This window comes from Bos taurus, chromosome 18, assembly GCF_002263795.3.
Source record: "Bos taurus isolate L1 Dominette 01449 registration number 42190680 breed Hereford chromosome 18, ARS-UCD2.0, whole genome shotgun sequence".
NCBI lineage: Eukaryota > Metazoa > Chordata > Mammalia > Artiodactyla > Bovidae > Bos > Bos taurus.
This window is the reverse complement of record NC_037345.1, coordinates 14,492,662-14,514,682: the sequence shown is the minus strand read 5'-3', so window position 1 is coordinate 14,514,682 and position 22,021 is coordinate 14,492,662. Positions and strand designations below refer to the sequence as shown.

At 58.4% G+C, this 22,021-nt stretch overlaps 1 protein-coding gene across 3 annotated transcripts; it reads right to left on the bottom strand.

The window, feature by feature from the left end:
- Nucleotides 1-1,979: 1,979 nt before the first annotated feature.
- CPNE7 (copine 7) lies at nucleotides 1,980-22,015 on the bottom strand. Of its 3 annotated transcripts, XM_059876693.1 has the most exons (16): nucleotides 19,216-22,015; nucleotides 17,389-17,530; nucleotides 11,796-11,978; nucleotides 10,392-10,466; nucleotides 10,118-10,192; nucleotides 9,669-9,752; nucleotides 9,140-9,229; nucleotides 8,761-8,859; nucleotides 8,408-8,494; nucleotides 7,959-8,018; nucleotides 7,247-7,380; nucleotides 6,845-6,899; nucleotides 6,385-6,436; nucleotides 6,186-6,319; nucleotides 3,020-3,256; nucleotides 1,980-2,513 (listed from the first exon to the last, which is right to left on the bottom strand). In XM_059876693.1, the coding sequence occupies exons 3-16, from the start codon at nucleotides 11,814-11,816 to the stop codon at nucleotides 2,403-2,405; spliced, it is 1,314 nt and encodes a 437-aa protein (XP_059732676.1). In that variant the 5' UTR covers nucleotides 11,817-11,978; nucleotides 17,389-17,530; nucleotides 19,216-22,015; the 3' UTR covers nucleotides 1,980-2,402. The 3 variants fall into 3 exon arrangements, with proteins under 3 accessions (XP_059732676.1, NP_001179342.1, XP_005218648.1); NM_001192413.1 differs by lacking the exons at nucleotides 17,389-17,530; nucleotides 19,216-22,015 and adding an exon at nucleotides 13,891-14,112; XM_005218591.5 differs by lacking the exons at nucleotides 8,408-8,494; nucleotides 17,389-17,530; nucleotides 19,216-22,015 and adding an exon at nucleotides 13,891-14,289.
- Between the last annotated feature and the right edge of the window lie 6 nt (nucleotides 22,016-22,021).

Genomic DNA, 22,021 nt, shown 5'->3' with positions numbered 1-22,021 from the left:
TCTCCACATCAGCTGCCAGGATTTCTGACCATCCTGTCTCGGGCTTCCCTCCCTAGAAGCCCATCTGGATTCCAGAACCCTTGATGGAGGGTCTTGCATTGAAAGGTGAAAGTCCAGAAATTGCACGGGGCTGGTGGGTCTTGCTTCTGCCACTGCCAGCTGTGTGACTCAGGGCAAGTCACTCAACTGTTCTGAGCCTTGCTTTCCTTGTCTGTGAACTGGGAATATTTGCCATCCTTGTGGGCCAGAATCTGGGAGTGGCAAGAGACAGAAGCCCCGTCTCTGACCCCAGTTGGTCTGAGCAGAAAGGGAGGAGCCAGGTCCCCATACTCTGGCATCATTTCTTTGTCCACCTCCTCTGTGCCAGCTTCCTTCCCAGGCAGGCCCTGCCCATGCTGCAGCAGTGGTCACCAGCTGCTCCTGGTGCCCATTCAGCAGCTTAGCAACTGGCAGAAAAGTTGCAGAACCCAGTCCCTTTGGCCATCCAGGTGGAGTGCCCACCTGGAGCCAATCACCGTGTCCAGGGGACAGCACGCTTGCTGAGTGGTCAGGCCTGCATCGTGCCTACCCTGGGATTCAGACAGTAGTCCAGGCCCATTAAATATATGGACTAGGAGATGGGCCCCCAGAAGAGAGCAGGGCTGCTGTTACCAAGGAGGTGAGAGCGGTTGGTGCCCATCTGAACCACCCTGGACCATAATCAATTCATTATTTTATTGCCTCTGGGCAGAGCTGGCTGCCTTCTTGGGCTGGGCGCTGGCTGGAAAACTCCTCACGTCCTTACAGCTGAGCTGGCTGATGCTTTCCTGCCCCCACCCCCCCAGCGGCTCCCCCTCACCTGCTGTGCCCAGCCGAGCCGCCCACAGGCCAGGTCCCATGGCTGCCTCCCCTGGTCCTTCCATCCACACCTTTTCTGGCCCCAGGAGGGCATCCCCTGAAAGCGGCCCTGACCCCGATTCCACTCCTCTCCAGGGAGGAGGGGAGAGGCTGGGACCTTGAACCTTGGCCCCTCCCTGCCACACGAGATCTGGAAGAGGCCACAGCCCATCGAGGCTGCAGCTCCCTGGGCCATCACTGTCGCCACTGCTGTGCATGGACCCCCCATCCCCCCATTTTTCTTGGCTTCTGTCTCCCCAGGGATCTCAGCTGACCAGCTCTTGCTGGCTTTGCCCCTGATCAGTGCCCAGGAACTGTCTGAGACTTTCTGCTCCTAAAAGGGCAGCCCAGTCATACAAGACTCAGTGGCTGGGTTCTGCTGACACTGGCCCTCCCTCCTCAGGGCCACAGTGTCCCCAGCCTGCATTCCTGCTGCCTCCCAGATGTGAATGGGGGGGGGGGCTGCATCTCTGGTGTCCTCTCACCCCCAAAGAGACCAAAATCAGCCCTTCCAGAATTCAGCGGTAGCCAGGTTACCATGGCGATGCCCATTATCCCCGCTGAACAAGAGATGAATCAGGAGCTAAAAATAGGCCCCCAAAATGGATGGATGGACGGATGGATAGAGGCAGGGGTGGGTGGGCCTCATTCAGGGTCGGAACAGTCTGTTTTTCCCAGACAAGATAATTTAGGGGGAAATCTCAATCTGAAACCCATGCCCACAGAGCTGGGAGGTACTGCAAGTGCTGCCCCCTCCCCTGACAGGAGCATAAAGCACGCAGCACCCAGAAGGCCCTCATAAAGCCCAGGGCTTGGAGCTCTCTCCACCTGAGCCCAGCTGGTACAGACTTCAGGCAGGGAACAGCGGAGGCTCTTGGCTTCGGGTGGCCATCGCACCGACTGGCCCTTCCCAGGGTGGAGCACTTCCCCTTGCGCCCTTTCATTCCCAGCAGGGTCCTTGGTTCAGTCCAGGAAGGACCTGAGGAACCTGCTGAGAAGCTCCCTACTCTAATGCGGGGCTCCAGGGCACAGAAACACTGTGCCCCACCCCTCCAGTGGGGTGCGGTCCTCTGCTGGGGGAGGCAGTGAAGGGACAAAGCCGCTGCAAGGACAAGACACTTTATTCTGCCTAAGTCCCCTCCCCCGCCCCCACAGACCCCACAGAGAGACAAGGGCAGATGCAGCTGGGACCAGGAGGAATCTGGCTGCAGGGACAGGGGTCTGGGGGGCCGGGGTTTTCTCAGAGACAGGGCACGGCCTTCTGACTCTCCCCAGTGAAGATCAGAAGCAAAGGAGCTGTCCCCCAGGCCCTTCCCCACCCACTAGGCTGGGGCTGGGTTAGGCGTGCCCATGGGACCTCTGCACCCTTCAGCCCACCAGGCAGCAGGGTCACAGGAGCCGAAGGTGGGCCTGGGCTGCAGGATGGGAGGCCCCTGGGGAATCGGGTGGAGGATGCTGGAGGCAGACGGTGGACACAGTCCTGGCCGCCCCATGGGTCCTCAGAGAGCAGAGCCCAAGCTGGCTTCTCAGGCGTGGGCGCCGAGGTCTCTTGGAGGCAGCTCCTTGTGGCTGTAGTATTCCACCAGCTGCCTGGGCACCTCGGCCAGCACACTCTTGGCCAATGCCGCAGGGGACGCCTGGGTGTGGGGAGAAGATGCCTCCAGCCAGTCCCCCAGCCCCCCTTCTCCACCTACTCACATCCAGCCCCCTTCCCTAGAGCCCCCAGCTCCAGGGACCACAACCAGGAATTCACCAAGTGGGCAGGCAGGTGAGCCTGTGTTAAGGTTGAGACCGCAGTGGCTGGGCAGTCCGCCCCTGCTGTCACTGTGGGGGCACATACAGCCATCTGGGTGGGTGTGACCCTGCTCTGGGCACGGGGCAGAGCGGCTGAGGCCCCTCCATGGCCCAGGTCCTCCTGTGAAGCTGCGAGTGTGTGTCCAAGTGACACAGAGTTCCTACTGTGTCACAAAGAGGCTTGAAAGCCAGGGAGGTGGCTGCCTGAGGGGCACCCTGCCCTCTGGGGTGTCCATGTGACGCTTCTCATAGTGCAAAGGTTTCTAGGGGCTGAAACTGTTCAGGATGGGGTGGGGGCTCAGAGCCTGTCGCCCCCGCAATGCTGCCAAGGGACCCGCCAGGCACTCACGCTCTTGAGCTCCCGAAACGGAACAAACTGCACGATGTCCCGGAGGGCGGGCTCGCCGCGTGGGGAGCGCAGGACACCGTCGTCGCCGTCTAGCACCTGCATGTCAGTGAAGTCGGCGTTGCCCACCCCGACAATGATGATGGACATGGGCAGGTGGGAGGCGCGCACAATGGCCTCGCGTGTGTCCGCCATGTCGGTCACCACGCCATCCGTCAGAATCAGCAGAATGTAGTATTGCTGGGGGCACAGCGGAGGAGGGGCCGTGGGGACCCTGCAGGGCCGCTGCACCTCCCCCAGTCGAACCCCAAGTCCACCAAGCAGACTGCCTGGGGGTGACCACGGTTGCCAAGCTTTTCTAAAAAGTGTATTCGCAGAAGCATACCACATGTACACAGGTGCACACACACACATGGAATCACAGTGAGCTGTGACCACGTGCTTCCTCTAACCCGGAGGTGGATATGGCCACACCTTACAGGTGGGGACAGCGAGGCTAGGGGACCTGGGGTTGACCCAGGTCTGAGGCCAGAGGAGAAGTGATCATCAGCCCTGGGCGGGGAGGGGCTCCCACACCCTGAAGAGACGCTGAGATTTCAAACAACACACTCTGGCCCAGCCTGGCCAGGTGCCCAGTGTGTCTGCGCATGACAGACTGGGGCTTGTTTCAAATAAAGGTCCATTTCCAGTGTGAAAAAAACAAAACCACTCAGCAATCATTACTAAAAATCTGGGCACGAGAAAACACAGAAGAGCTGCAACACTGGAAGGCTGGCCAGACTATCCCCTAGCCTGCCCAGCTCTGGCCGAGTGGGCACCCTCTCCCAGGGACCCCCTCTGAGCCCCCAGACCAGGGGGATGGGCAGTTTCCTGTCCAGGGCTGGTGGATTCCCACAGTGCCTGGCCCCGCCCTGAGCCCCACACACCCTCCTCCCACCCCCAGAGTAGGGGCGGCACCCCACTGAGACCTCACAGCCCTGGGTCTGCCAGCAATGCAAACACCACACCATCACCGCCTGCGACAGAAGCGTCACCTGAACCCAGGGACCACTGCAGTCGGGGCCCCGGGAGGCGTCAGCCAGAAGGGATAGGGCTTCTCCGCGGGACAGGAAGACGGGTGAGGGCAAAGTTCAAGAGGAGGCTCAGGGAAGGGGGTCCCAGATGCCGCCCAGCCTCCACCCACATCCACCTCAAGCAGCTAAGAAGGGCCTGAGCCCCAGCAAGAACAGAGGCAGAACTGAGGCCCCCAGAGTTCAACCCCTCCCAGAGGAATCAGACAGGACATGAAGGCCACCACAAGGGCATGGTCAGCAGACTCCAGCCAGGGCACTACTATATGCACATGCCGATCTCTTTAACGAGGGGATGGCAAGGGGACCCAGTAGGAGAAGGCAGGGGTCCCCAGCAGGATGGCCACACCCACTGTCAGGCCCAGCCCCTTATCTTAACCCTGTGCCTCCTGGAAAATCCACCATGGTGTGGACGAGATGGCTGGACACTTAATACTCGGGAACTGATGTTGTCTTTAGGTGTGATAATGGGACCCTACTGTGAAGGATGTGGCAACCCACTCCAGTGTTCTTGCCTGGAGAATCCCAGGGATGGGGGAGCCTGGTGGGCTGCCGTCTATGGGGTCACACAGAGTCGGACACAACTGAAGCGACTTAGCAGCAGCAGCAGCAGTACCTCTTTCAGAGGTTTATACTGATATTTACAGATGAAATTATGTCTAAAACTTGCTTCAAAACAATACAAGAACATAAAAGCTGAATGTAATCCTTAACTCCAGGCTGGATTCTACACCAGAAATAATATTGTAATAAAATTATTATTCTTTTGGCAATTAATGAAATTGGAGCATATTATATAGACTAAAGTATCAGATCTAAATTAAACCACCTGAGATTGATACTTGTGCAGTGACTGTAGAAGAGAACGCCTGGATCTGAGGAAAGAAGGGGTGGGAGGCGACACTGTGACCCTGCCTTTGGGGGCTGTGTGCCTGGGAGAGCCACCCCCACTCAGGGCACGGGACCAGGGACCACCAGGGACTGGGCAATGGCAAGTCCCAAGGATGGAGCAAGGCTGAGAGCAACAGCCTAGTCCCACCACAGGGACTTCCCCGGTGGTGCAGTGGACTCCCACTGCAGGGCGCGCAGGTTCAATCCCTGGTCAGGGAACTAAGATCCCACATGCCGCAGGGTACATTAAAACAAAGGGGGAAAAACAGATCAGGAGACCAGAACACGGGAAGGATGGGTCCTGGGACGCTGAGGAACATGGACACATGGGGACAGATGGAGGCTGGGGTGAGACAAGAGGAGGGGTCGTCTTCGATGTGAGACTGCAAAGCTGTACTGTACAGGATCTTGTGAGCAGATCAACACCAAGAACTTGGAGGGGAGAGTGAGGTTCAGGAAGCCAGCAGCCTGCTCTCAAGAGATTCAGAGGGAAGACAGGACCAATGTGTAGATGGGGGCAGGGGAGGAAGAGAAGTAGGAGGAGGTAACAGGGCAAGAAGTCGCTGACCAGTGAGTCCAGGGAAAGGATGGGCCAAAGGTGTTGGGTTTGGGTTATTCTTCCATAAAGTTGACTATTCTTTTTTTTTTTCCCCAGAATAAAGGGTTAAAGGAAGACAACAGAGTCGTCGTGCCTCAGGCAGGTCTACAGAACCCTAATGCAGGAGGCGGCCTTTAGCATCTCACCACTTGTGCGAATTAAGAAGAGGGATTTCCCTGGCAGTCCAGTGAATCAGGACTGTGCACTTTCACTTCCCCGGGCCTGGGTTCAATCCCTGGTCGGGGAACTAAATTCCCACAAGCTAACACAGTGCAGTCAAAAAAAAAAAAACAAAAACGAAAGACAATGCAAACAAAATAACAATACATGTGTAACAGAACCACAGACAGCAGATCAGCCTCCAGGGCGAGAATCTCCTGGGCAGAGCAGTGCTCAGCTCACTGGCTCTGGGGCCCTCGAGGCGTCTCCACGCCCGGCCTCACTAGGTCCAGATACCCGGGACTCCTGCTTCCGACCCCTCTTCCCTCCCTCGGCCACCCTCGCCCCACCTCCCGGCCCCGCCCACCGGCCCCGCCCGACCTGACCCTTCCCTCTTCCCCAGCGGCGGGCCGCCCTTCCTCACACACCGGCCCTGGCACTAGGCACCTACAGAGGCCTCACGGGTGCGCTCCTCGGCCGCGGCTGTGCGGGCCACCTTGGAGATGATGGGCGCCACGTTGGTGGGGCCGTAGAGCTGGACCCTGGGCAGGCAGTTCTGGTAGGCCTCTACCACACCCTGGATCCCTGTGGGGGGAGGGGTGTGAGCACGGCCCCAGCGCACCCTCACCCTGGGCCATTCACGCTCCTACCTTCGCACTCATCGTCCTCGGGGTTGAAATTGATGGCAAAGTCATGGGACACCTGGGCAGAAGGGACTGGTCAGCGGGTCCACCTCCTAGCACCGCCCCCCCCACCCCAACTACTGAGAGAGGTAGGTTTGGAGACCCCGGGGCCACCATGTGACACATCCTGTGTGGAAGGGGGTCACTGGGGACAGAGGGCAGAAGGCCAGCCCTGGATCCAGGGGGACCCGGAGCTTCTGAGATGTATTAGCCAATAATTCCCCGACCCCCAAACTTTCTGCTCAAGCCAGCCAAACACTCTTTCTAAGCGGAAAACTCCAGGCGAATGTCCTCCTTCTCACAGGGCCACAGGGCTGACCGAGAACACTACTGCTGGGAGGTCAAAGGCAGGTCCCCACCCCCTGCCCCACTGCCCGTCACATGGCACTGCTTCCCCTGGGGTCCTGGGACCCGGGCTTTCTCCTACCTCGTACTTGGGAGGGATCCGGGCTCCAAACCCCAAAGCAGAGAGCCTCTTGTCGCTGGAAGAGAGGCCGCCTCATCACCCAGGGCTCCTGACCTCACTGAGGGAACGGGGGCTTCGGGGAGACACCAGCAGAGCCAGGAGACCAGGTGCCCCGAACCACATGGGGGAAACTAAGGCCCAGAGCCGTGAGGAGGCCAGGGGTGGTGCTGACTGGATGCAGGGACCTTGGCCCCATCACTCGTTAGGCCTCGAGAGCCCTACCCCTCCATGGCCTGTTTACTGCTCTGTGTCTGTGAGAAGGACTCGGACCCCTGTGGGGGGCTGCCCCATCTCCCTTCTCAGGCCCTGAGGTGCTGACCCATGACCCCTGCAGAGCCCAGGAGGCATGGGAGGCCAGCGCACCTGTCGTAGTCCTGGCAGATCTCTCCCACGGCCACCAGGGCCTGCAGGTACTCGTTGGGCTGGAAGGGGTTGATGTAGTGCAGGGAGCAGCTGTTCCTGGGATCCCCATTGGAGGCCGTGAAGTCAATGGCCACCTGCAGAGGCCATGGCGTTGTGAGCCTGGAGCCCTCCTTCCTGGCCTGGGTGGCAGCTGCACCCCATCTGACAGCTAAGGACACCGAGGCCTGGGGAAGCCGCTTGCCCAGGGATGTGAGAAAACCCGGGGGCTGTAAGCCCAAGGGTCTGACGCTGTGCTAGCTGAGTCATAGGAGAAGGGACAGGCCAACCCCAAAGCTCCTGGGTCCCCAGGTGCAGCCAGCGCCTCTGCGGCAACACCAGCCAGGGACCCCAAGGAGCTGGAGCAGTCAGAGTGGACCCTCAGCACCTCCTCCTGCAGTCGAGGATGGAGGGAGGGGCTGGGCAGGGCCTGGGAGGACTAATCCCCGAGATGGGGTCCCGTGTCTCCCCCCGCCAAGTCACTACCCTCAAGCCTTTCTGGCTGTCACTTGAAGAAGCTCAGAGGGGTCACAAGGAAGGGGTCTGCAAGCCCTGCAGAAGGGCCTTTTCTGCACAATCCACCCCGGGTATCAAACGGGCTCTGAGTGGGGCCAGGCGCTGACCCCCCCATCCTCTGGGATGCAGCCTGCAGGCGGTGTGGAGGGTGCGGACTCACCGTGAAGTGGATCTGGCAGCCGCCCATGACGTAGTCCAGGAACGAGTACACCCTGTAGAGCTTCCAGGGACCCCACCCCAGGGAGACTCAGGCCAGGGCTTCAGGGCAGGGCCTCTGGGGCTGCTGGGACCTGCCGTCCCCCAGGGCAGCTGGGGCAGGCAGGAGCCTGGCAGCCTCAGTCCCTGCCTCTCTGGCCCTCAGGCTGTCTGCATGCCCATCTCCCCCGATCATCTATTCTCTTGTTTCCCCCTCCCCTCCATTTCCTAACCCACCTCCATGCATTGGGGGCACAAGAGCCCTTGAGTCCATCTGACAATGGGGGAGATTCCAGGGAATGGCCTGCCACTGCTGAGCTTGCTCTCCGCAGAGCTCAGGTGGAAGCAGGACTACCCCCCAACCCCGCATCCTGGGTGGGCAGGGGAGGGTCTGCAGCCTGGGCTGAGGCTCACCTTCAGGTCTGCCAGGATGACCACCCCAGAATTCTTGTAATTGCGCTTCTTCTGCTTATACTTGGAGTTCACACAGTCCCACTGGGCCTGGGGGACAGGGACAGGCAGAGACCCCCACCCCAGAGTGCCAGCCCCCAACACCCCACCCTAAAGGGGCCGGGGAGGCCTTGAAGCCCTGCCCATTGGCGGCTGTCTGTCCCACACAGGCCGGTGATCCCTACTCTGACCACCTGGTGGGCGTGGCTGTCATGCTCTGTCATCATCTTTAGCCTCTCTAAAGCCATCACAAGCACTTTTGGGGAACTCAGCCCAGGGCCAGCGCCCCAGAGCATTCTGGGGACAGGCCGGCTCACCTGGTCCTCCCCGAAGGCTTTCTGCATCTCCTCGAAGGTGGTGGAGAATTCTCCAATGAAGTCGTGCTTTCCGCGGGAGTCATAATCCCAAACGAGGCCCTGGGGAGCCCAGGACTCCTCAGCCCGCCTGCCCCTCTGGGGTCCCAGGCCTGGCGTCTCCATGGCCCTGCACGTAGGCCGCCCCCTCCGCAACCACTCCTCTCCAGTACCTAACCCCCACCCCCGCCCCACCCCCCCACCACCCCACCCCCCCACCCCCCACCACCCCGCACATCTCAACTCCAAGAGGGTGTGGTCTGGTGGGGCTGGCCCCACCCAACCGCCCGCCCCGCCCCTTCCCAGCCACATCCCCATCCTCCGGGCGCAAAGCCCCACCCACTTTCAGAGGCCGCGACTCCTCACAGCTGCACAGGCTGCTCAGAGACACCTTGAAAGGCTGCCAGGTGGGGCTCAGGTCGTTCTTCACCACCTGTGGGCCGGGAGGGGCAGGCGGCTCAGGGGGCCCGGCCTCAGGCTCCAGGCAGGACCCTGGGAGCCCAGAGCTGCATCTCCGAACCTCGTTCCATCCAGAAGCCCCTTTGTAGCTTCCTCCACATTCTGGGACCACCTGGACTCCTTTCCTTACATAGCCTTTTTTAAACTCAATTTATCTCAAAAGGAAACGCTTTCCCACTGCTGTCACTGGGATCTTGTTTCATGGGCAGGTAGTCACAACAAATGCAGATCCTTGACTCTAGGTCACAAGGTCCACTCGCGCCTGGCTGCTCCCTGTTCAAAGGGGGATGGCGGGCAGTGTTGGGGATCAAGGCCCCTACAGCTACGGCGGGCAGGGAGGTGCAGGAACGGTCAGGGGCTGCCCTCTCTGTGCTTTCACGCTACCCTCGGGTGCTGGGCGGGGACCCCCTCACCTCTGTCCTGTACACCAGTTGCTCGCTCTGATCATCATTGATCCGGTATAGCTCCAGGAATGGGTCTGACTTGCTGAAGAGGTCCTGGCAGAGGAGCAAAAGATGAGCTTGGCAAGGTGGGTTGGGGGCCAGGCTCTGCCACTCCCCGGGTGTGAGGGCCCAGCCCTCCCTGAGAGCATCCTGCTCCAGCTTCCCTAGCTCCCCAGCACTTCCAGCCCAGAGACTGGCTCCCACCAGTTTCTCCACTGTCTGCCCAGGGACTTCCCTGAGCCCCTGAGAGTTGTCACAGGAAGCTATGAGGATGAACTGAGGGCAGTGACACAACAGGACCCCGACAGCAGCACAGCTGCCCTGGCTCTGAGTGCGTCCCACTCCGCGGCCACCTGTCTTCTCCTCGTGGACACCCCCTGACAGCAGGGAGAGCTGGGCTCCAGGGGAGCACCCCTCACCTTGTCGTCCAGCTTCCTGGCCCTGAAGGAGAGCTCCACGTAGCCGTTGTTCCCGGAGATGTCCTCGGCTAACACCTGGATGGAGTGGGCAGGAGGGGCCTGACCCCTCGCGGGCCTCGGGGTTCAGCCGGCCCACTCCAACCCTTCTCCGCCCTGCAGCGTAGTCTATGGGAGGTGCCTAGACACCTCGGCAGCCTGGGCCTAGTCCCCCACAGTCTCAGCGACGAAAGGGCGGGGCCTGCAGGGGAGGGGCCGGTGGAAGGCGGGGCCTCACCGTGATGGTGGACTTGCCCGCGTTCCTGCCGAACTTCAGCAACAGTGCCCGGGTCACCTTCTTCTGGGCCACGATCTGGAAGTCAGAGGGTCAGGGAGGGTCCGCACCTGCTCCCTGGGGACTCTAACCCCGCCCAGGGCCTCCCCGTCTCCTTCCCAGTGACCCCAGTCACCCTCGGTGGCCTGGCTCCCCAACCTACCACCTAGGTAAGGAAGTGGAGATTCAGGCAGAGGTCCGGGACTTACTGAAGGACCACCACTGGGATTTGAAGCCAGGGTCCAAACCTTTGGCCGGCCCTGCAGACCTGGTGGCACTGGGCGGCCTTCCCGTAATGCAGAGTTTACGTGTATATCCAGACATACGTGTCCATACACGTGTCCATGGACCTGCACCCGTAGGTGCATGCATGTTTGCACACTGATGTCCGTGCATGTGTGTCCCTGCATGTGAGGAAAGTGGGTGGCCAGCATTGGGTGGACCCTGCTGAAATCTCAGTCCTCTTATCTGACAGAGGCTCGACCCAGCCGTCTCTGCCCCAGGCAGCAATGGAGATGAGTCACATGCCTTCATGTCGGGGAAAAGAAGTCAGACACAAATGGGAACATACTGTGTGATTCACGGACACGATGTTCTACAACAGGCAAAACTATTGGGGGAGGGGGTTGAGAGGAACAGGGGGGCCTGCTGGATGACAAAGATGTGCTGTGTGATCTGGTGGTGGTCAGGTGTATACAACTGTCTAAAGCCCATCAAGCCCAACCTTAGAGGTTTACACATATTACTGTATGTAAATTATACCTCATTAAAAAGCCCTCAGAGTACTCACGAGAATCGAATGTGTGACACATGGAGTGTTCTGCCCAGAGCCTGCGCTGAGCAGTTTGGCTCGAGGCAAGACCTGTTGTTTCACTGACAATCATAGAGCTAATGGGAATGACTTTACTGGAGGATGCAGGGTCCCTCAGACCAGTCACTGCCATGGAGACAGGCAAGGGAAGGGCTCCCTTATGTTGTGGAAGTGAAGAAGCAAGCTGCAGAGCAGTGTATGTCATTTGTGTTTTTAAAAGTGTATATATAGAGAAAAAACTATATGTCCCTTTGCTCTGATAAGACTACCTCTCTCCAGAAGGATGTAACAAACCTGGGGGCAGGGCAGGAGGGAGACACCCAGAGCATGCCTGTTACATTTTCTGAATTTAGATCCATATGACTATATTACCCAGTTCCAAATTACATTTTTTAAATTAACTAAAAGACTTTTTTTTAAGGAGAAGGAACTAGGAGTCAGACAGAACACCTGGTACACAGTTGGTGCATAATCTTGCAGTTCCCAGACCACCACTGCACCCGCTGAGGTGCCCATGCTGCCCTCCTCCTCTGAGGGCATGGGGATGGGGCACCCACCTGCCCTAAAGTGCATTCCATGCCCCCCAGGAAGTCATCCTCCTGGCAGCTCAGGCTGCTGGGCCCATGGGTGTCGTAGACCTCAAAGCGCAGCTTCTGCACCTCCTCGAAGTAGTAGTCAAGCGTGAAGACCTTGGAGAAGACTGGGTGCAGGCTGCTCCGGACCACCTCGGTTCTGTCCACCTGCAAGCGGCCCTGGGTGAGCAGACCCTTGGAGGAGGGGGACAAGATTCTACCCGGGCATTGCCCGGAGACCCTTTGCCTCTGCTGTAGCCTGCAGGGTTCCCTGTCCCACCCACCGGCCCTTAGGTGGTCCTGGAGGACTTGCATCCCAGTTGTGCTGTGGGAAGACCCATCTGTTGCTTCAAGGCTTCCGGTTGCCCTCTGGGGGGGGGGGGTCATTCCCCAGAACCCCGGGCACCTCCCTCCCTGAGATAAAGGCACAGTTCTCTGGTCCCCACAGGCTACAGCTTCTCGTCTCATGCCCACATGGCCTCCTCCATCCCCACACCACAGATGGAGAAGCAGGCTCAGAGAAGGGAAGGGGTGTCCAAGGGCACCCCAAGTCAGGGACAGAGCTGGATTGGAACCTGGCTGGGCACACCTTAAAGCAGAGATCATTTGCCAGCACCCAGCTGGGCAGGCATGGAGACTCCAGAGTTGCGGGGGGGGGGGGGGTGCAGATTGCAGAGATAACCCCTTGGTTCAGCTCTTTCCTCCAACTTGGGCCCCAACCCATCAAAGTGCAAACTGGGCTGCGGAGGTAGGTTTCTGTGCCCTGTTCCAGAGCCCCACAAACTCCCACACCCCAGATGAAGGTGTTTATGTGCTTCCTCAAGGGACATGTGCCCCAGGGAGCGCTGAGGCCAAGCAATGAAGGCTAATGGGGGCTTGGACCCCTCCAGCAGATCCTTTGCCCCCGAAGTCGATGACCAGAGGGTTTCTCAGGCCAGGAGGCTGGTGGTTCAGAGATGACAAAAAACAGCACAAGGTCACAGCCAGGGAGCAGTGCGGTCCAGGGAGCTGGAGCTGCGCATCTCTAGGACTGCGCAACCCTCAGTGGCTGTACCCCCGACGTGCCCCTAACCTCCCTACCTTCGCCCCAGCTGTATGCGGCCACCGAGGCCAGGGACGCGCGTGCGCGGACAGACCCGTCGCAGGGGGAGCACTGGAGGCTGGGGCGCACTCGGGTCCGAGTTCCGGCCCCCCAGCTCTCCGGGGGCTCAATGCCCGACTTCACCTGTTCGCCCCCGATTTCTTGCCCTTCCGAGGTGAGGCCACGCGTCTCACGTGAGATGGTGGCGGAAAAAGCGCTTCGTGGGGCGCAGAGAGGTCTGAGCAGTCCCGCGGCCCGCCCTCTGGCAGCGCAGGTCTGGGGTGAAGCGCCCGCCCCCGCGCAGGCGCCCCGGCCGCTCCCGGGACTAGCGGGAAGCCCGCGTAGCCGAGAGACGGGACGCGCCCAGAGCCAGGTCCACCAGGCTTGCGAACCGTCCGCTGCTGCCCCGACCCCGGCCGCACGCGCCGCGCTCGCCAGGCCACCCCGCGGCCGCTCGGGACCGCTTCGACTCTTCCCGAACTGGAGAGCCAGGCGCCAGGCTGGGAGCCCTTAGGGCGGGGCGTCCCGGTCTCGGAGATGGAGTCCTGGCTCCCGGAGCGCCCGGCTACCCTCCTGTGGGACCCGCGGTGCGCTGTCTCCGCCCTACGAATGCGGACCCGGCGGAGGACCGGTGCTCCCGGCTGCCCCGCGGGCCGGGGGTGGACCCGTGACCTCGATCAAAGCCCCGTGTCCCCTACTCCCCTCTGTGCCCCACAGGAGAGCCCCTGCGGCTCCCTCAAGTCTGGGTGTTTCACTTGGCCCCCGAGCCCCCTCCCGGACCCGGGGTCGCACCCTCCACTCCAGGGCTCCCTCCCTCTACCTGGAGCCCCTCTCGTGGTTTCGCCTCCAACCCAGCCCCTACACTTCAACCCCACAGCTCCAGGGCACCCATCTTTAGACCAGGTAACCCCACCGTGACCCTGCTCTGCACCCCACTAGCCTCTCGGCTTCCGCGTCCGCGGCTCCAGGCCCCCACCCCCCGCCTACCCGCGCCCCTACCTGCACCCACTGGCCCTGCGATTGCAGCAGCAGCACCACGCTCGGGTCGGACTTGGTGAGCGGGTCGCGGTCCAGCAGGTGCCGGCAGCTCAGCCGCAGTTCCACCTTCGAGGCGCAGGGCGCCGGCACCACCCCGGGGGCCGCCGCCGCCCGGCGCTCTGAGCCCGCGCTCATGCTCCCAGCTCCCGCGCTCCGGGACCCGCCTGGTCCCACCGAGGGGCGGTTGTCCGCCAGTCGGCGCCGCGGCCGCGCGGGGAAATGATGGCCTGGCCAGGCGTGGCCGCGCTTCTCTCCCGGCACGCCAGCCCGGCGCGGGCACACGTGGCTCCCGCAGCAGCCACGGCACGGGAACTGCAGGAGGGGGTGTCAGAGAGGGTGGGACAGAGGAGGGGGCAGTGGAGGGGCGGGGCTTAGGCGGGGCCCGGGCGAGAGGGGGCCCTGGAGCCTGGTGGGGAGGAGTGGGCGCTGAGCGGTGGCCTTAGCCCGCCCTTCGTCCCCATCCCCCTCCGTCCCCATCCCCCTCCGTCCCCATCCCCCTTCGAGATGTCCGGGTTTCCACGGGTTCAAATCCCCAGTGGGAGAGGTTTGGGGTCCAAACTGGGTGGGTCCTCCCAGGATGACCAGAGCCCCACGGGGCCCCCTGCATGTGGAAACCTGCTCAGGTCAGGAGGCTCTCTGCTGGCCTAGGCATGGGCCCCAGGTCCCTGCAGGCTGCCCCCCTGGAAAGCCAGGGCCCAGTAGAGGCCCAGTTTAGCACCAAATCCACACCTCTCCCCATCCCTGAGACCCCAACCCCAGGCCTTGCTGCATTTAGTGAGGCATCATTCAGTCAGCAAGCATGTGGTGGGCACCCCCTGTGCGCTGGGCGCCTCCCGTGTGCCAGGTGCCTTGGGGCTGGGACTGGACGCAGGAAGAACAGGGTCTGCCTTCCCAGAGCCTGTTGTCCGGGAGCCAGTACAACCCCTGCTGTCCTGGGGGTGTCTACACTGAGGGTCAGGGTCTGGGGTCCTTCCACATGTGTCTGCTGCACTCAAATCAGAACAGGCCTGGGCTCCTTGGGAGGGGCCCCTCTCGTCCTGAGCTTCACCCTCACCTTGGACCACCCTGTGCTTGCAGCGAAGCTGTGTGGAAGAGGAGGTGTTTGGTGGAGGCAGAAGCCACCTCCCAGTCCATTCTCTTTGCCAGTTTCTGCCTAAAAATAGGGCACAGACCTGGCCAAAAGCCATGGTGGGAGACAGGAAGGGGGTTTAAGGTGAAAGGGGATCCAAGGGCCAGGGGAACAGAAAGCAGGTCTCGGGCACACTGGGCTCTTGTGAGCTCGGGCTGAGCCTTGGTCACCAGGACTCCAGAAGTTCCTGGGGTTGGAAGCCCCACCAACAACAGGACAAAGATGCTGCCCAGGCGGAGGTGGAAAGTGGAAGGTTGCACCCCAGGCTCAGAGGAGGGTTCTCCACAGGTGCGATGCCGAGGACAGCATCCTTAGCGGTGGGATACAGGCTCATACCCCAAGGGTGCCTGCAAGGCAAAGACCTTGTGCCCAATTTGCAAGAAGGGGAATTCTTTGCAGGCCAATCTGGTGCCTCCTTCTGCTGCCTCAAGCCTCCATGTCCCCCATCCTAGAAGCTGGCCCAGGTCCCAACAGCTTCAGAAACCAGCCGTTGGGAGGGCTGGCTTCTCTCTGTAGACAGTTACCAGCCTGGAGCCACTCTGGGCCTTCCAGTTCCCGCATCTTTCTTGGCCTGGCTTCCCAGAATCTGTGTTTGTAGCCCATCAGCTGTGCTCTTGGGCTCATGGGGACTCACTGGCTTGCAGGGGCCCAAGTTCCACTTGCACCCTGGCCAAGGCTTCTGGCCTCTCTGAGTTTTATGGGATTAATACAAAACCCCAGGAGAGTGGAGGCTCAGATGGGCACCCAGCCCCACATTGGCATGCCCAGAGGCTCAGAGTCAGCTTTGGGAACTTCCCTGAGACCTCTCCCCTGCCAGCCCTGAGGACAGCCCTTTCCAATGCATGTGTTCACGCTAACTGTGATGTGGTAGCTACTAACCCACTGCAGCCCCATTTCACAGACGAGGAGGGGCCGCCCAGCCCACCAATAGGAGAATAGAGCTTACACCCCGCCACAGTTCAACTCTTAATCATCACACACAGCACCACAGTAACTTCGTATTGCCATCCCCGGGGGAGAGGGAAAAGAGAATTCAGAGTTTGGGGATTCAAGTCTCTGAGGTCCAGAGATTTTAATGGACCTGGGGTCTCTGCTTCCCTGGTGGCTCAATGGTAAAGAATCCACCTGCCAAGCAGGAGACATGGGTTCAATCCCTGAGTTGGGAAGACCCTCTGGAGAAGGAAATGGCAACCCACTCCAGTATTCTTGCCTGGAAAATCCCATGGACAGAAGAGTCTGGTGGGCTACAGTCCATGGGGTTACAAAAGAGTCGAAAATGACTTAGCAATAAACAACTGGGGTCTCTGCCCAGCCTCACAGCAACAGGCCCCTCCCTGCCTTGCAGGGTGGCCCTGGGCTCAGCTCCAGAGCTGACCTGGAGAGGAGGCCGGCAGGGCAGCTCCATGCAGCACTAACGGAAAGATTCTCCAGAGCCCAAGAGAGGCCACTGGGCTGCAGGATCCACCTGCCCTTCCTCACCCAGCAGCCCACAAAGGCCTCAGGACAGGGGAGGGCCCGGAAGGTGGGGGGGGCGGGGGGCGAGAGCTCAAGCTGCCAGACGCAGGAAGTGAGATCCCCACCTTCAGATATTCTGTTGTTACTGCTGTACAGGAAATAATAACACATGTTCCTTGTTGAAAAGTTACAAAATGTAGATAAGCAATTAAAAAAAAATGGAAATTCTAGCACCCAGGCAGAAACACTGTTAACACTTTCATGTTTATCCCTCCAGCTTTTTTTTCCACACAAATCTGTTTGTATTAGTTTTTACAAGCTGCTTCCCACCCTTAGGGCCCTTCCTACATCTGGCTCCTCAGATCACAGGCATGGGGACTCTCTGCCCCACCTGACAGCCGAGTTCCTGGGCCTAGCACTGTGCCCGGCACACAGTAGGTACTCAATAAATGTTCAAAGAGGTTCAAGGAGGTACTCAATAAATGTTCCTGTGTGCAGTTTTTTAGTAACTGCTTTTCTTTACATTGTATTGCCGTCTTTCATGCCATCGACAGTGTTACCCCAAAACTTTTATGTTGAAATCCTGACCCCCAATGTGGTGGCACTAGGAGGTGGGTCTTGGGAGGTGCTTAGGTCACGAGGGTGGAGCCCCACTGCATTTGTAACTGGGACCCTAGAGCACTCCCTCACCCCTCTGCCATGTGTGAACCAGATACCAAATCTGCTGGCACCTTGATTGATCTTGGAGTCAGCCTCCAGAGCTGTGAGAACTCAGTATTTGGTGTTTATAACCCTCCTGCTCCCCCCCACCCCCGCCCACCCCCAGTCCCCAGTCTATGGTGTTTCTGTTCTGGCAGCCTGAAGGGACATTCTACCTTGATAAGCTGAGGCCAACAGCAGGGGGATGGGGCACTTCATCCCCTGAGGCTAAGTCTAGAAGCCACCGGGTTGCCACTAGAGTTTTACTGGAGCATGGCCATCCTGTGTGTTCACGGACGGTCTGAAGCCGGCTTCGCCCTGCAAGAGCAGAGGGATACTCTGTGGCCTGGAAAGCCTGAAATGCTCACCATCTGGTCCTTTAGGAAACGGTCTGCCGCGTGCATGTCCCTATCCGCCCACCCTGGGTGCTTGGATATCTGAGGGGGCCAGCGGGGTAGAAGCGACCCTTCCTCATGTATTTAACTAACCTCATGCTGAAGCTGAAGCTCCAATACTTTGGCCACCTGGTGCAAAGAGCTGACTCATTGGAAAAGACTATGATGCTAGGAAAGATTGAGGGCAGCAGAAGGGGGCGACAGAGGACGAGATGGTTGGATGGCATCACCAAGTCAATGGACATGAGTTTGCACAAACTCCAGGCGATAGTGAAGGACTGGGAAGCCTGGCATGCTCCAATCCATGGGGTCACAAAGAGGTGGACACGACTTAGCAACTGAACAATAACAATCTCTATCTCTTTAAATGCTTCCACATCACCAGTTTTTGGAGCAACAATAAAGCATCCTTGCAGACAACTTGCTTCTCAAGCCACAGAACCCTGCTTACACTGGCTCCCCACCACCAGCCAGCTCCTACTCAGCCTTTGAAGCCTGGCTGAACATGCTCCACCCCCAGCACTGGCTCTGAGCTTCTGGGAATTCTCCCCCTCAGCATCAGATGGGTTGCCTTGAGCAAGTGCCAGAAAGCTCAGCCCCTTGGGAGGGGAGCAGAGCTATGTCCAGGCTGTGTCCAAGTGACGCACTGCTCAGGCAAGGCCATCACCATACCCTCCACTTTGTCCTTCCCAGGGCCCAGTGGGCTTGTTCCAGAGGCTCTGGAAGGCACGCTGAAACTGTCTAAGTTTCAAGAATAGGAGGTGGTGGGGCTGACAAGGCTTTCAAAAGCTTACACCTGTGGGCTGGGTGCTTCCTTGACTAACCTAGAAAGGTCACTTTATCTCAGAACCCTGCTGTCAGAACTGTTTTCCTACAGGATTTGGCATTTCTCTTGTTGTTGTTCAATTGCTCAGTCGTGTCTGACTCTTTACCACCCCATGGACTGGAGCATGCCAGGCTTCCCTGTCCTTTACCATCTCCCGGAACTTGCTCACTCACGTCCATTGTCTTGGTGATGCCATCCAACCATCTTGTTCTCTGTTGTTCCCCTTCTGCCTTCAAGCTTTCCCAGCATCACGGTTGGCTCTTCGCATTAGGTGGCCAAAGTATTGGAGCTTCAGCATCAGTCCTTCCAATGAATACTCAGGATTGATTTCCTTTAGGATTGACTGGTTGGATCTCCTTGCAGTCCAAGGGACTCTCAAGTCTCCAGCACCACAGTTCAAAAGCATCGATTCTTTGGCGCTCAGCCTTCTTTATGGTCCAACTCCCACGTCCATACATTACTGGAAAAACCATCGCTTTGACTCTACAGTATTTCTTACACTTATTAATGACTGCACCAAGTCTTAACTGTAGCCCATGGGATCTGTAGTTGCAGCATGTGGCAGAGTTCCCCAACCAGGGATGGACCCTTGCATTGGGAGTGTGGAGTCTCAGCCACTGGACCACAGGGAAGTCTCACTTTTAAAAATGAGACAGGTGAGCCCAGAGCGCTGCTGTCCCAGAAGAGCAGAGTATGCCATACATATGTACACACGTGTGCACATTATCACACACAGCAAACATGTTTTGTCCCACGCACCCAACCACCACACACATACTCACATCAAATGGAGACAGATACAGTGAGACACAAGCATACACGCAGTCACAATTGAGTGTGCTGAGACACAGGCATTCCACCAGAGGCAGCGCTGGGGGGCCGAGTGAAGCGGGGAACTCCCCCTCCCATTGTTTTCTCAACCCTCCTCCAAAGACATGTCTGTCATTTTGGTATTTTCGAACAATCAGCCACCAGCCCCCACTCCTCCCCCCAGGGGTTTGCTGCCCACTCTGCAAACAGCTGGTCTGAACATTTAGTGTCACTGACAAGGCTGAGAGAGGGGGATGGCCTTTGTGAGGTCACACAGCAGTGGGACTCTACCCAGACCTCACTCCCTACCCAGAACCCAGTTCTCTCACCTCCCTTGACCCTCCAGGCTCATGTGTCTCCAGGGCACAGAGGACCATAGGGCATGGAGTGCCTGCGGTTAGCTAAGCCGTCTGAGCCCCTCTGCCGTTAGCTCGGTCCTGCAGCCCCTGTGAACCTGCGCAGGGCCAGCTGGAACACATGACACTGTCCAGGACGAGTTGCCCTGCTTCTCGGCTCCCCTAACGAGGAGTCCCGCTGTGAAGGCCTTACCCTGGGAACCTGATACCAACACTGCTGCTTCTGGGACGGTGACCTGCTTCACTGGGTGAGTGAGATCTCTGCACCTTTTAACCCAATCTCAGCGTGCTACTTTGCTTGTTAAGAAGCAAGCTGCCGGGTCCAGCCCACACTGAAGGGACAGGACAGACACATGGCAGTGAACCAGTGGCTAGGTCAGGAGGTCACCTTGTGCTTCCAGTCCCATCGATGAGGGCAGCATGGGCCAAGGAGACAGGCAGCAGCAGTGTCCATGGGGTGGCACTTCCAGGTGACAAAGACCTGGTTTTATACCTGACTCACGTGAAGGCTTTGAGGATATTCTTGGTGAAGCTGCCTGGATGGTGCTCACAGCCCCTCTGCCCTCAGTCCCTTTCAACAGTGACCCAGTTTTGCCTCCTCTTCCCCAGGAAGCACCATCCTTCCTGGTGAAATTTTCAAAGAAGCAATAACTAACCATACACCATGTTTCATACACTTGCAAGTGGGACTTAAAAAGGAGGGGAGCCCAGCTGAGGCACCAGAGCTGGAGGGTGACAGGACCAAGGTCTAACACAGCTTCCCACTGCCCCAAAGGCGACGCCCAAGAAAGCCCTGAGCCTTCCCCAGGATGGTGGGCCCAAAGAATCTGGAAGGCCAGCCCCTCCCTTGATGGCCTGCAGCAGGCCCTTCCCCAGCCCTCCTGTACCTTGGTGACTGTAGCCAGTCACCATTGCAACCCAAGGCTGACATGTGCCCACACACTGGCGAGCCAGCCAAAGGACTTTCAGAAAGAAAACGCCAAAAAGTTTTGCGATAAGACTTTGTGGAGCTAGGGTTGTTTTGGTTACTGCTGTGTTCCTGGGACACAGTGGGTGCTCAACGCCTGAGTGCCTGTTCTCCATCCTGAAAACTCCCTGCATTTTCACTTTCTAACTTCTCCACCCAGCACCTGCTTGTCATCAGCTTCTACGGTCCCAAGATGGTCAATGCCAGGCTGGCCCTGTGTTAGGCAGCTCACTCCTTGTCCTCTGGTCTGGTTCTAAGCTGCTGAGGCAGCAAAAAAGAATACTGACACTGGTAAATTCCTAGAACTAGGCACAAACCACTGTCGATTGAGGTGGAGATTGGATAAGGGAGGTCATAGCTTCTCACGGATTCCCTTTACATCTGATCTTTTATGAAACAAAGACCTTATTTTTCCTCTGTAACACCCTGAAAGCACACAAGAAAAATAGCAAGTGCAACCACCTATATGAGACCTAAATAAAGAGGACCATCAGCTCTTTTACACGGTGTCCCTTACTCTGCTCTTTGGCTTGAACATCCCTGGTGGCTCAGGCAGTAAAGAGTCCACCTGCAAAGAAGGAGACCCTAGATCAGGAAGATCCCCTGGAAAAGGGAATGGCTACCCATCCCAGTATTCTTGCCTGGAGAATCCCATGGACAGAGGAGTCTGGCGGGCTACAGCCCATACGGTCGCAACGAGTTGGACATGACTGAGCGACTAACAACTTAAAGGGGTACGAAAAACCAAAAGCCTAATCTAAAATGACTATAGTTTCTCTGAAAACAATTTGAATCAACTAGAAATTAGAATAAATTTCAAATCTTTTAAAATACCCTGTAACTTAAAATAAGCAGGGGAAAAACAAAATAAACTTTATAACCATCACCAAACTAATGCTGCTGCTGCTGCTAAGTCGCTTCAGGCGTGTCTGACTCTGTGCAACCCCATGGACTGCAGCCTACCAGGCTCCTCCGCCCATGGGATTTTCCAGGCAAGAGTACTGCAGTGGGGTGCCATTGCCTTCTCCAAAATCAGTGCTAGCCTCCTACAATTTATGATCACCGGAGCACCCCTTACAGATACAGGCGATGTCACCAGTGCACCCACTATGGTTATCCGTCCCTAAAACCCACAGTTCTGCCCAAGTGGACACTAACCATAGCAGCCCCTGGCCCTGCACACCTGGAGGCCTCTGCACCCTCCACTCTGTGAGCACTGTAGCCAGGGCTCCAACAGGAAGGCAGTCACCTTCCCAACCTCTCACCAGGATCCCAACACAAAGCAAATGGAACCACGGCTTGGGCCATCCAGAGGTAGCGCCCCACGAGCCCTCTTTCATGGATGGATCGTGAGGCAGGCTCCAATCCCCAGGCCTCCACACCAGCTGACCCTTGACAGGTCGTGAATTTTCAATACAGAGTGTACACGTTAAATTAGCGCCTTATAAACTGTCA

Excerpts from the sequence above, each read along its gene's own strand:
- CPNE7 (NM_001192413.1), bottom strand. The coding sequence starts at position 14,064 with ATGAGCGCGGGCTCAGAGCGCCGGGCGGCGGCGGCCCCCGGGGTGGTG. Across the intron at positions 8,860-9,139 it reads AGGAGTCGCGGCCTCTGAAA|GGCCTCGTTTGGGATTATGA; the intron begins GTGGGTGGGGCT and ends TGGGCTCCCCAG. Across the intron at positions 6,900-7,246 it reads ATCTGCCAGGACTACGACAG|CGACAAGAGGCTCTCTGCTT; the intron begins GTGCGCTGGCCT and ends CCTCTCTTCCAG.